Genomic DNA, 12,942 nt, shown 5'->3' with positions numbered 1-12,942 from the left:
TAACAAGTTATATTTCCTTTCACAAAATTATTTTAAATAAAATAAATTTCTCTCTACAGGTTCTTGCCAAGTATCACGGATAAAGTTTCTACAGACCCATGAAACAGAGAAAGATCGAACTTAGTCGCTTGTAGAACCAGCTAGCATTGATTATTAAGTGGTAGGATCCACTACTGTTATTAAGTGCAAGTCAAAGTTGCACCTAACACAATAAAAGAGGGAAGAGAAGAAGGAGGAGATGGCATGTGGGCAACATAATTGTGATCCAAAGTTTGGGTGATAATGACTCGGATTGACTGTATCTGGATCTGCTATCTAATAATATAATGACACTAAAAATACACATGGGGCCAGATACAATCCTTCTCAGTTGGGACGTAACTTGAAGATCTTGTTCATGAAATTGGTTGGATCCAGGGGAGTTATATAATGTGTATATTATGTATAAGTTATATATTCAAATGTTGCATATGTGGCTATGAATTTTTGACACACACACACACACACAAATCCTTTGACAGTGAAGGAGTCTAATTCATTGAGTGGTAGAATACACTTGAACCAGGCACGATGCGGAATCTGGATTGAAGGCAGGTGTGGGTATGTAATTGGCCATACATAGCCATAAAAATATTTATTTTCTTATTAACTTCTTAGTACAATTTCTCTCATTTACATTTATAAAAGCCTGTTTAGTTTGGGACTTGTATTTAAATCCTAAAATGATCACTGTCACGTCTCAATACGCTTGCAAACTTTGTAAACCATACCTCTCTTAAGAGATGAATTAGTCGCCTTAAAAAAAAGTTTCTTGAAAATTACCAAAATGTCCCTTATGACTAAATGGATAGCCTTTTTCAACGAGCAAAAAAAAGTAAGAGTAAAAAAAAAATCTCCATAAATGACCCAAATGCCACTGTGGAAACACAGTTTTCGGTGGTGTTACAACATAACGCAGAAATGGTTGTCGATCGTTCCTATCCAATACATGATTGCAGATTAAGTAGGTGCATTTATGGCATTTGGAAAAAAATGTACATGATGTATATAGTTGTCCCAATAATCCTGTGACAAAATGTCCCTACCTAAGTTGAATTTGACGAGTTGTAGCCTCCCCGAGAGAGGATGATTGGCTGCCCATTCCACCTCACATAGTCGGCAACTTAATTATAAGAGCCTTCCATTTTATTTTATATATATATATATATATATTCATCTGACTTGCAATATAAAGTCTGCTTTGTTGGGTGATTCAACCAAAGGCCGACTAACTTCAATTAGTCTTCCCCAAGTCATGACTTATAAAACTGTCACTCGATATTGAATGGGTCAATTTGTTTGTTGTCATAAGATTTGGTTCTTATTAATTGAAGTCCACCCTTCAAGAAAATGGAAAAAGTAGACAATGCACATGGGAGTTAGAGACAAAGCTAGACAGCATGAGGCTCCTTTTTAGCGGCTACTTCACATCCCTTGTGATGGATATCTCATTGTATTAATTGTCTTCCATATTTATTATGCATTCTTTCCCTTTCATGGCGACCATTTCCTCATGGAAGGGGTTGGCCTTCGCCATGTTGGAAACAGCTAGAATCCAATACCTTCAGCTAAGGTCAAGGTTCTGTCAAGTTGTGAAGAAGCAAGTTGTCAACTAGCTAGGGTTTACAAAAGGGCTTGAACCCAACAAGTTCAATGCACTTGCGTATTGAACTACAGTTATGACTAAGTCCATAAAGGATAGTGTATAGACTGCCGGGATATAATTAGATCGAATTTGGATACTTGGACATCCGCTCATAATCAAATCCGGTACGAGTAATTAAGATGGCAGAACTTTGATATCAAATTTTATCGATTTGCATATCTAACTTGAAATCTAGACTACAATTGGTGGACGCACAACATTGTAGTTGATAAGTGTATCGCTTTCGGCCTAAGTCTTAAAAAAGAGGATTCGACCTCTTGAAAAAAATATTTCTTTCAACCCGAATTAGAATCACCTCTATAACAAAACTTGGTGTGACAACTTCTCACCAAGTATAAAAAATGAAAAACAGGGAAAGCCACACAAAAGAAAAGAAACATAAAATGCGAGAGAGAAGGCTAGTTAGTAGAAAGACGCAGTGAGTGTTGTCTCAGTTTTGATGCGTCGTGAAGACAAATGTTTTGTTTTTCATGTCATTTGTTTTTTGTTTTATTTGCTAATTTTTCTTCTTATGTCACTTTTATCTTTTTTATTTGTGTTGATTGGTGAGGCATTGTCATCACATGTTTCATTTTGTTGGCTCTCTTTCTCTTATATATTAAGAAAAAGGAGAAAAAAAATGAAAAAGAGTAGGGAGAGAGAGAAGAAGAAAAAAAAGGAAAGAGAGTGTTGAAGGTGGCTCCTAATGTGATTAAAAAAAAAAAATTATTTAGCCGATTCAGATATTTTAAAATATATGCTTAGGTCCTGGCAAAAAATTTGTAAATTATAACTCCTTGTAAGAAAACTTGTAACTCGGCCGCTGTTTGGTCGGTTGTCATGTCGATTGGAGGTTGACGTATTGCCGAGATCTTGTCCGTGTCGTGACGGTCATTGCCGAGGGACCACTCGTCCTCTCGTTTGCAATCCAGCCGGACATATTGCCTTTCCCATGACGCAAAAAAATATAAAATAATCAAGAATAACATGCTTCAAGTCTTCAAAAATACGGTTGAATGTAGAAACAAACATATATGCAAAGATTTTTCCTACTTAAAAATATATTCAATGGAATTTCTGATTTTTCAAATGGACAGGGACATTTTTCCAGGGTTATATTTTAAGGGAAGGCAATAACCTCTTAGTTATAAATTTAATTGAAGCTAGTTGTACAAGTAGACTTGTCCCTCCTTCTTCCATTATCTATTTTCTTTCTCTCTTTTTTTAAAAGATATTTTGAACTATTTAGAAAATAATTTTGCTTTTATATTTGTAATTTAATCTCTAAAATCAATCACTCAGATAGTACCCATCAGTCAATTATATGAAGGTTTGGTAATTACTTGCTGTCAGTATGCACTCGATCAGCGTTCCTTGCATCAAATGGTAAGCTCTTGCTATTTCTATAACAAAGAAAAGTTATTTTTCATTTGTTTTGAAAAATTAGACCGCAAACGTTATTTTTCGTGTAGGTTTGTCAATATATGAACTTTATGTGTCTCATTTTATAGTTTCTTGACCAGCCATGCATGTACGTTACGGGATTAATGTCTAGTTGGATTTCAACTCTTGAATGCTATATTGGTTCCCATATTTATTAAGATTTTTTTTGGTAGCCACTGAAAATGCATTAACTTTTATCAAAATTCTCAATTAACAACAGGTTGATTTATCATACGTTTTCAGTTATTTGAATACGTGCATGCCATAAGTTAAAACAACTAGCTCTAATAAGATCCCAAATAAATTTCATGTACCTTTATCAACATATCAAATTCAAATCTACAAGAAATAAACGCAAAAGAGTTGTGATAGCGCCAACATAAGATTTCTTGATTTAATCAATATGAATGAATACATTTTTGCGAACAAAATGTGCTTAGACACAATCTGACTCGTAGACTTGACCTGCTGCAGCACATATATATTAGTTGATCGCTCATTAAGTTTCTAAGCTTCACTCCTTGAGCCATAGTAATAAAAAGTAAGATCAGAAATAAATACGAAGGTCCCTTCAGCAATCATTTATGCATTAAAAATTGCTCGTACCAATATAGGCCGTTCATTTGAGAAAGTTGGGAAGTAAAGGGGTCAACAATTAATAAATGAGCAATATTAAGTGCACCTACCTGCTTTTTCTGATGATAGCTACCTTATAAGATCAGTTATCCTTTTTATGGGAAAAAGAAAAGCCACTATAATGTGTTTGCATTGGAAAAGTTTTTTTTGACTTTTATAGCTTAAAACAACTTCTTCACGGCAAGTAGTGCACAAGTTGATAAAGTAGTGCACAAGTTGAAAACGTATACAAAGTCTCGGCCCTATCGTTAATATGTGCTCAAAATCTTTATATGGATTTTAGTTGAACTTTGACATAAGATAAAAAATGCAATCTGATCATTTAAATCGCCAAATGACCCGCAAAGGAGTGCAAAGAGGTGCGAACAGGTGGCATAAGAAATTAATTCAAAGAGCGTCAAGTCGAACACTGGATAAAATCTCAATCTTATCACTTCTGTAGTCTGAATTTTCTCATATTGTTGCAATTGTAAAACTTGGTGGTTGGTAGTCTCTGCTATACTCAATTAGTTACGCAGTTTTAATGGATCGTGATCTAAACCTTCCACATAAGAGCGTACGATTTGAACATCTAAAGGACCTTATAACAGATAAACATGTAAAGAGATGTGGAACAAAGAAGTGTAAAAGTTGTCAAGTTGGAGATTATAGATGAACTTCCAAGCTTTTGCATGTCTGAAATTTCAAATTGGTGTCATTGTAAATTAAAGTTCGTGGTTCATGCCACTTCTCATATTGTTGTCCCTGTCAAACTTGGTGGTTGGTGCCTTTACTTTTGAAAAACTCTCCTAGAACGGGAAGGAAGATACCTGGAGAGGTCAAAGTCTCTCCCCTGTTTCTCCCACCCACAGGTGCTGCTTCAAAAACTGGGTGGGAAGCAGAACACCCAACACTAACTGTGGTGTTGTGCATCTATCGATTGCAGTCCAAAAAACATTACAACAAAAAGGTAATATTTCGATAAGAAGTAACCAGGGGGAAGGCCAAGGAACCGTCGACAACAAATACCATTGGAGGAGAACACTTTACAGCAATGCCATTCTTCACCGCGATAGATCTAGTGGTCTCCCAATGACCTTAAATTAAACCGTCGATAATGTCTAAGTAAATTCTTAATGCCATTTGCCAATTGGGAATTTTTATGCCGACTAGACTTTTCTTGACCGCTTTGGAGCGTTGGCATATGAATTGGCAACGGCTCTGTTGGCAAAATCCAAATATTATTGTGGTGGTGAGAGTAGCGTCCACAAGAATCAAATTGACGATCGAACTCTCACCAGCCTACCAGTTAGACCATCTTTATACTAGGCACACCTCATGATGAAAATGCTGTTAGAGGATAGGCCTCTATATTTATTAACAAAACACATCGTACGTACATAAAGTAAAAAATAAATCCCCATGAGAGATGAGATCCATACATGCATGGTATAAATAACAAGAAGAATTTCTCTCTGATTTCTATCTGCCCAACATGCACACTTGTGTCAAGTTATACAGTTGAATCGAACTTAGAGCTTTTATATGTGAAAAACAATGCAACCAAACGAGTAGCACACTATCACTCTTTATTTGCAATAAGTTAAAACTTTATATCAAGGAGTTGCGTAAGCCATACTCAGATCAGGAAAGACAAGTGTTCGATCTTGAAACTTCTTTCAGAAATGATAGTTCAAGTCAAGGTTGTCGTCGGTGCTCGCCCTGGGCCTAAAGTCAAACTGGTCCTTGCCCTTTCTTTAAGGCTAACTAGAGTTATGGTTCCACTCCTTTCAAATGTGTATATACATTTATACAATGGTGTCAGCCTTTCAACCTTCACGCATAGGTATAAGAGTTAGATCCTTCTCTTAATTGAATAAGAGTCAACTCATTTGATGTTAAAATTTTGAAACTCTAATTCAGCTCTTATAATGAAAAATTCTTGGGTCCACCCCTAGGTCCGACCCACTTGCACCAAATATTAATTTTGGATCAAGTTTGGCGGTCCCTACTCTTTTGTTCTCAACCTTTTTCATTAATCAAAACAAAGGCATTGAAATTACATACAAATGAATGGAGCCTAAAATAAAAAACCATGAAGCAATTCAATACAGTGCCTGATTACTGCAATAAATGGGTTGGTTCAGTATCGTCATAAAGTAGTTAGCAATGAAAATCACCAATGCTACATCATTGTCATTAGGAACATCAATGGAAGTTGTGTTGTTAGTCTCGAGGGGCGTAGCACATCAGATGGGCACATTTTTATTTCGATTTGTATAAGTGCTACTCTTTTCGACCGCAAAAAGTTGGGGGTGCTTCTATCGCGCTGATTAAGATAAACTCGCTGCCCACCCAGGTCGCGTTGCAGCCCAAAAATCCGGAAGGCAGAGAGAACTAAGGCCATCGCGGCCTCTTTTTTCAGGCAGCTGTAGATTATTAACCGCATCGCTAATTTATTCATTCCGTGACAAAACATACCCCATCAGCAATAACCAAATTCAGCGATGATGGGTCCATGTTAGTGAAATCAAACTGTAATGAACTAACGATCAGTTAATTAATTTGATTCAACTCTGATGCACTCAACAAACCATAATTGAAAACATGGCCGTTTCTGAAACTCTCATCCTCGCCACGGGTGAAGATTTAATGGGCGCTCATTGCATGACGCACTGATGAAAATGAACCAGTCACACCGTAAGTTCACATCTAATTAACCACATATTACGCAGCGTATCGGGAAATTCATGACCAGGTGCAACTCCATCGTTCTTGGTCGTCTAAAAGGTTCAAAAGCGAAAGCTCGGATCGTGAATCTCTTTATTTTGATTATGTACTGCAGTAATCAATGGTTGAACGCTCACCATTTTTCTACAGTGTCTTAGTTATAAAATCGCATTTACACATTCAAGAAAGTATTGATTCAAGCGTGAATCCATATGTTTTCATTGGGGATGAAAATGGAATATTCCATACGTCCAATGACCAATTCTGTTCTGAATCCATTTAATTGGATCTCGTAAAGATTGAATTACTAATTGGTCAATTTTGATTCAGTATGCAGTTTCTTAATCATTAAAATTGGAGTAATATGTCCAACTGAAATTCAATAGAGATCCGACAAAGTTACATGTGAATATTGTTAAATTTTATATACGCCAGACCAATGTGAATCCAGTTGTAAATATGGGGTCCGAATCAAAGCCTAATCCGAGTCCTATTATATTGGGTTGATTAAGGCTGGATTCGACCAACCTCAGCCTCAACTGTTCCTGATTATGTAGGTTGTATTGGTGCATGAAATTTTTTTTGCCAGTATGGTTAATGACAAAAATGCTTTTCTTTTTAATTGCAAGTTTTCAATCATATATATATATATATATATATATATATATATATATATATATATATATATATATATATATATATATATATATATATATATATATATAGAGAGAGAGAGAGAGAGAGAGAGAGAGAGTTTCCATGCTGAAAAGTAACTTACGAATTAATGTTGTAATTATATTTGAAATGCAAACTTTAACCAGATTGCAACTAGAAACAACGGAGACCTGAAAATTTTTTGAGAAATAATCGATCTTTCTCGTTACGTAGCAAAACACATGTGGGCGGCCGTAGTCTAATGGTGATGAAAATGAACATCATGTAAAGAAAGGAAGAAAAGGGAAAGCTTATGAAACAAACTAAAAAGCAAGATTTTAACAAGATTGAGAGGTTTCTTACCGCCAAATCATTTAAAAAGGAGAAATCACAAGGATGACCGAGTACTCGAGATTGGTAGGCCTTGCATTAAAGAAGGATAATGCAATCTCTAATTCCTGCAACGATTCTGTCTCTTTCCTTGACCCAAAAACACACTGTTAGTGGCCACGAAGCATGTGATCTTATTCGTCGTCTACGTGGCTGATCGACCTTCATTAATGGCCACCCCAACCGTTCTGCACTATAAGTACCAACTGGAAACCGAGTTTATCTCCACACAATCTCCATTGCTCCAAAGAGAAGGAACCGGAGCTAAACCTAAGAAAAGATGGCGTCTTATCGTGGAGGAAGCCTCTTCCTCCTCCTTGTGCTCACCCTTCTCGTGCTTCATGCCAGTGCTGACTCTCGCAAGTTGCTGAGTGATCAGACTCTTCACACTCCCGAAAAAGGAGTTGATAAGGCTCCAGTCGATGACCAAAAGTGGTTCCACAAGGGTTTCGGAGGTGGTCTGGGCGGCGGCTACGGTGGTGGTTACGGCGGTGGCTACGGTGGCGGTTATGGCGGTGGCCTGGGCGGCGGCTACGGTGGCGGCTTAGGTGGTGGATATGGCGGTGGTGCAGGTGGCGGTTATGGCGGTGGCTACGGTGGTGGTGGTGGCTACGGTGGTGGTGGTGGCTACGGTGGCGGTGGTGGTTTAGGCGGTGGGTATGGTGGTGGTGCAGGTGGCGGTTATGGCGGTGGCTACGGTGGTGGAGTTGGTGGAGGGTACGGCGGTGGTGCTGGTGGAGGCTACGGTGGTGGCGGTGGCTACGGTGGTGGCGGTGGCTACGGTGGTGGCTACCCTTAGAGAATCAAAATGGCTACTTCTGAGCTATGACGTAGTGCGTGAACTGAAGCTTTCGATTAAGATGAACCGAATAAAATGACAGCTGTGCTGGTTTCTGTCTGTTTCTTGTGTGTAACTTTTATGTATTATGCGTCTGTACTTCTATGTTGCTGTATCAATTACTTTGAAGAACGATAATTGAGTGTGTGCTTTATGATTTTCTTCTTATTTGACCTTCTATTTCTATATGAACTCATACCAAGAACTCACAATCGTCAGTTGACCTTCTTCGTAATAAGATTTCAAAGTATTTTCATTGGAATTTGTTAATGAATTATACCGGATTCTTGATCTGCGCATAGGTTCCGCCTCTTGTGGAAACGATCGAGATGAGCTGCCTTTTCACGTCAAGTTTTTTATATTGATATTGATAAGACCACGTTCTTAAGTATCTATTGAAGTTGTGAAACGTTGGCTTTAGATTGTCATAAATTCTAGGAAACGTCATTTACATTAATTTTTGTGAAAGGAAGCCGATCGATTTCACAAACCTTGCGCAACTATATCCCGAAAATTAACTTATAAACAAAGTTTTTTTTATAATCAGCAAAAGTAACCATGCATGCAGATGAATCATGGTTCAAGGGCTAGAAACCGAGTTTGGAATCTTTTATTTGAATGCCTGGATAATTAGATATCTTGTGGTTCAGATTTTTAATTGCAGTTTGGATTCAAATTACTCAAGGGACCGTTTTACATATTCATCCGTAACAGGGTTTTGAAAAACATGTATAAACGGTTCGACTTTCACGAATTCTTTCAGAAAAATAATTTTTTCTGAATTTATAAGTTTAAAGGAAATCTCTATAGCTACATCATACGCAATCCCAATTCAAAAGCATATCGATTAGTTGGTGGTGGCAATGAGGTTGCTAGAGAAAGACAAAAAGTCAAAATCTTTAATTTATATGTGTCTTGATATCTTTAAGGGGAGTCTGATTACTTTATGTCATAGAATTAATGTGATTTAAAATATTAGGAACTTAAATTCTAGGATTTCAAATTTTTTGAATGTCTAAGAAGAATCTAAAATCCTTTGTTAAACGATATAAAAATGATGCCATGAATTTGCAAACCGTTCCACCTTCTTCTCCTCCTTTATTGACTTGATATCTTATCCTTCAATTTGTTTCCTAATTGTCTAACTACCCTGTCTTCTAATCAGAGAATTCCTTCCTTCCATCTTAATGAAATTTGTTCTAGTGTTCTGCAAATCCATTGTATATAATGGTAAAAAATGGACCTACAACAGTGTTTCTTATTGTTCCGTGAATCCCTTTTAACGAATTGCAACAAATTTATGGAGCACTATTACATAGTGTTCCATGAACTGGTCTAATCTTTGGGGCAGATTTATAAAATAGTAACAAACAGCCTGAAAGCGAGCAAGTTGATTAATTTTGAAGACATGGCAAAGCACCTGATCACCAACAGAACACATTGATCAGGGAAATTTGCTGGTTGCGTTGCAGGTCCTCAAATATTTCTCTTTTCTATATTGTTATTTTGACGCTTCCAAAGGCATTCTTTGATACGCAAAGGAGGTTAGTATACTAATCGAATTAGTAAGCTCTTGACGATCAATATATATTTACAAAGAGAAATATAGTATCAAGAAAGAGATTGGAACACCTCAGCGTTGTGTACATCTTGATGATGTAATTTTTTACGACGCAGAAAAAAATGGGGATTTAATCCATCCCGCACGCGCCGTCATGGGCACCAGAGGTGGTGTTATTTTTCACCAATTCCATGGCCACCGGATAGAAGCTTGATTGATCCCATCGCCGATCTTGTCTTTTTCAACTTACAGAAATTGACAGCGGGGTTCAACATATATTATCCCAATACAGTGATAAGGAATTCATCCTCCCAGAATACTCACTGAATTTTGGATGCAGGAAGGGATGGAAATGAAAAATGATAATTGATAATAGAAAAGGAAGAAAAAATTGAGGTGAGAATGAAATGAACGTGAGAACTGTTAACTGTAAAGTGAATAATATTTTCCAGGCTTTGACTGAGACATGTCTTACTGTATAGGAAAAGATTAAGGAAGGGATGGCCAAGAATGGCTGATGATCATGCATTAAATTCTGGATAATGCAATGCACCGCTCTACTTGCTCCCCAACAATCTTGTCCCTCCACCTAAACAAGACGCGCTTAGAGAACACAATCCATGTGCTTTCTTCATATGAACGCGGCTTATGGATCGATCTTCATTAATGGCTAGCCCAACCGTCTGCTTCTATAAGTACCACTCGCTTTCCACACTTCCTCAACACACAATCATTCCTGTCCATAGAATAGGAAATTATAGAGCTAGCTACCAGAACAGAAAGAAGATGGCTAACTCCCCGGGAGGAAGGCTCTTCCTCCTCTTCTTCATTTTGCTCAATTTCCTGTTTCTCCATGTCAGTGCCAATAGCAGGAAGTTGATGAACGACCAGAGTCATCAGACCCCGGCTCCTCCTCTTGATGACCGTAAGTGGTTCCATAAGTTCTTTGGAGGTGGCTTTGGTAAGGGCTTTGGCGTCGGTGGTGGAGGTGGATACGGTGGTGGCTATGGAGGTGGAGCTGGGGGTGGGTATGGTGGTGGTTCTGGCCTTGGAGGTGGATACGGAGGTGGCATTGGGGGCGGGCAAGGTGGTGGAACCGGCCTAGGCGGTGGCTATGGTGGTGGTGCCGGAGGTGGGTATGGAGGTGGCGCAGGAGGTGGTGCCGGAGGTGGGCATGGTGGTGGGTATGGAGGTGGTGCTGGAGGTGGCTATGGTGGTGGTGCCGGAGGTGGACATGGCGGTGGCTATGGAGGTGGCGTAGGAGGTGGCTATGGTGGTGGTGCCGGAGGTGGGCATGGCGGTGGCTATGGAGGTGGCGTAGGAGGTGGTGCCGGAGGTGGGCATGGAGGTGGGTATGGAGGTGGTGCTGGAGGTGGCTATGGTGGTGGCGCAGGAGGAGGGCATGGTGGAGGAGGAGGCCTTGGCGGTGGCTATGGTGGTGGTGCCGGAGGAGGGCATGGCGGTGGGTATGGAGGTGGTGTAGGCGGTGGTGCTGGAGGAGGCTATGGTGGTGGTGCTGGAGGTGGGCACGGTGGTGGTGGTGGCCTTGGTGGTGGGTATGGAGGTGGTGCCGGAGGCGGGCATGGCGGTGGATATGGAGGTGGGGCAGGAGGCGGCTATGGCGGTGGAGCAGGTGGTGGAGCTGGAGGAGGCTACGGTGGCGGAGCCGGTGGTGGCGCTGGAGGAGGTTATGGTGGCGGAGCAGGTGGTGGTTATGGTGGTGGCGCTGGAGGAGGATATGGCGGAGGAGCTGGTGGTGGTGTTGGAGGAGGCTATGGCGGCGGAGCAGGTGGTGGTTATGGTGGTGGTGCTGGAGGAGGGTATGGTGGAGGAGTCGGTGGTGGTGCTGGAGGAGGCTATGGTGGTGGGGCAGGCGGTGGTTATGGTGGTGGTTTTGGGGGAGGCCACGGGGGTGGGTACGGTGGTGGAGCTGGCGGAGGCTATGGAGGTGGGCACTATTAAATTATGTTGTGGTCTTCCGGACTATAGAGTCTAAGTATCATACTTGTGATTGAAACGTAAAATTACGAGAAGAATGACTCGTCCATCGGTCGAGCATTTCCGCTGTGTACTCTATTTATGCATGCTATCGAAATAACTAGTTTGGAGAATGGGAAAGTTCAAACTGTTCTGTAACTACTTTTGTTTCTGATTTCTGCAGCTATTGAAAGCCTTTATCAGTGCATCTCTTTTATTTTCTCTCTGGATTATTTGACTTTTCATGGTTCATATCTGAATCATACTTTGCGTAATATAATTACGCCTATCAGAAAAGAGCTTGCAACCTTTTGGTGGGTGAACAGTTTCCAACTTTTTAGTTATAAGAAAAACTGCGAATGGCAGATTCTGGTGTTCTTGCATCAACCATGTGAGGATTCCTTTCTCTCTGGATGCGCGCATGCTGCAACACACATAATGCAAAATTCAGTGTCGAAATCCTGAACTTGTCTTAAGTACGCAATTAGTTCACCAGATTTCATTCTTGGCTTTTGCGGCAATCTCAATCTTATTTCTGATGTTGGTTCAATTAAAATGATTTGGCAAATATATATAACTACCAAAATTCTTTAACTAGTGCATAACTAAACCAAGTTTTCAACCTTGTACGTTTCTTCCACCATGACGCGGCAGAAAAAGAAGGAAAGCGGGTTGAGGGCAATGTTGTGAGCATCAAATTTCAAATATATTGGAATCGTATGGGTAGGGACCATAATTAAACAATTTATTATTTTAATTTTAAATTAATATATAAGTATTGGGAAAAAAACGCATAGAGATTCTTCTATTCACATGCTAAAATACGTACTTTCGAGTTGTTTTTTGGCAGTTTGTAAATTTCTAATTATGAAAATCAATACGGAAATTAGCTGATTTTTTTTATACATAGACAAAAGATAAGCTGAAAATAGAAATTTCTCATTTTTTTAGTTTAAAGTGAACCCACCATTTCCCTTTTCTGACAATTTTGGATTAAACAAACAGGTCAATCGTTTGGCTCTTAGAACCACTCTTGTGGTGGCACTGCAA

The 12,942-nt window shown here is 39.4% G+C and overlaps 3 protein-coding genes across 12 annotated transcripts in view; all 3 read left to right on the top strand.

Moving 5' to 3' along the window:
* LOC116249143 (glycine-rich cell wall structural protein-like) overlaps nucleotides 1-12,114 on the top strand; it is a 28,163-nt gene extending 16,049 nt beyond the window's left edge. Inside the window, exons 1-3 of one of the 8 annotated variants that reach the window (XM_050075578.1) lie at nucleotides 10,599-11,059; nucleotides 11,168-11,215; nucleotides 11,264-12,114. In XM_050075578.1, coding sequence (XP_049931535.1) covers nucleotides 10,702-11,059; nucleotides 11,168-11,215; nucleotides 11,264-11,877 — 1,020 coding nt within the window. In that variant the 5' untranslated portion in view covers nucleotides 10,599-10,701 and the 3' untranslated portion in view covers nucleotides 11,878-12,114. Of the gene's footprint in view, nucleotides 1-10,594 lie in introns of those variants that run through there. The other 7 variants (XM_050075574.1, XM_050075573.1, XM_050075575.1 and 4 more) reach the window with 7 other exon arrangements.
* The window catches only part of LOC116252117 (uncharacterized), a 36,977-nt gene that overhangs the window by 5,819 nt on the left and 18,216 nt on the right, over nucleotides 1-12,942 (top strand). The gene's annotated exons all lie outside the window — the stretch shown is intronic.
* LOC126409696 (glycine-rich protein 5-like) lies at nucleotides 7,732-8,522 on the top strand. Of its 3 annotated transcripts, XM_050075581.1 has the most exons (3): nucleotides 7,733-8,136; nucleotides 8,167-8,245; nucleotides 8,294-8,522. In XM_050075581.1, exons 1-3 carry the CDS (start codon nucleotides 7,797-7,799, stop codon nucleotides 8,313-8,315), a joined length of 441 nt encoding a protein of 146 aa, XP_049931538.1. In that variant the 5' UTR covers nucleotides 7,733-7,796; the 3' UTR covers nucleotides 8,316-8,522. The 3 variants fall into 3 exon arrangements, with proteins under 3 accessions (XP_049931537.1, XP_049931538.1, XP_049931536.1); XM_050075580.1 differs by having other exon boundaries at nucleotides 7,732-8,245; XM_050075579.1 differs by having other exon boundaries at nucleotides 8,167-8,522.

Source organism: Nymphaea colorata, chromosome 1 (genome assembly GCF_008831285.2).
Source record: "Nymphaea colorata isolate Beijing-Zhang1983 chromosome 1, ASM883128v2, whole genome shotgun sequence".
In the NCBI taxonomy this organism is placed as follows: Eukaryota; Viridiplantae; Streptophyta; class Magnoliopsida; order Nymphaeales; family Nymphaeaceae; genus Nymphaea; species Nymphaea colorata.
Note: the sequence above shows the minus strand (reverse complement) of the source record. Positions and strands in the feature narration are given on the sequence as shown.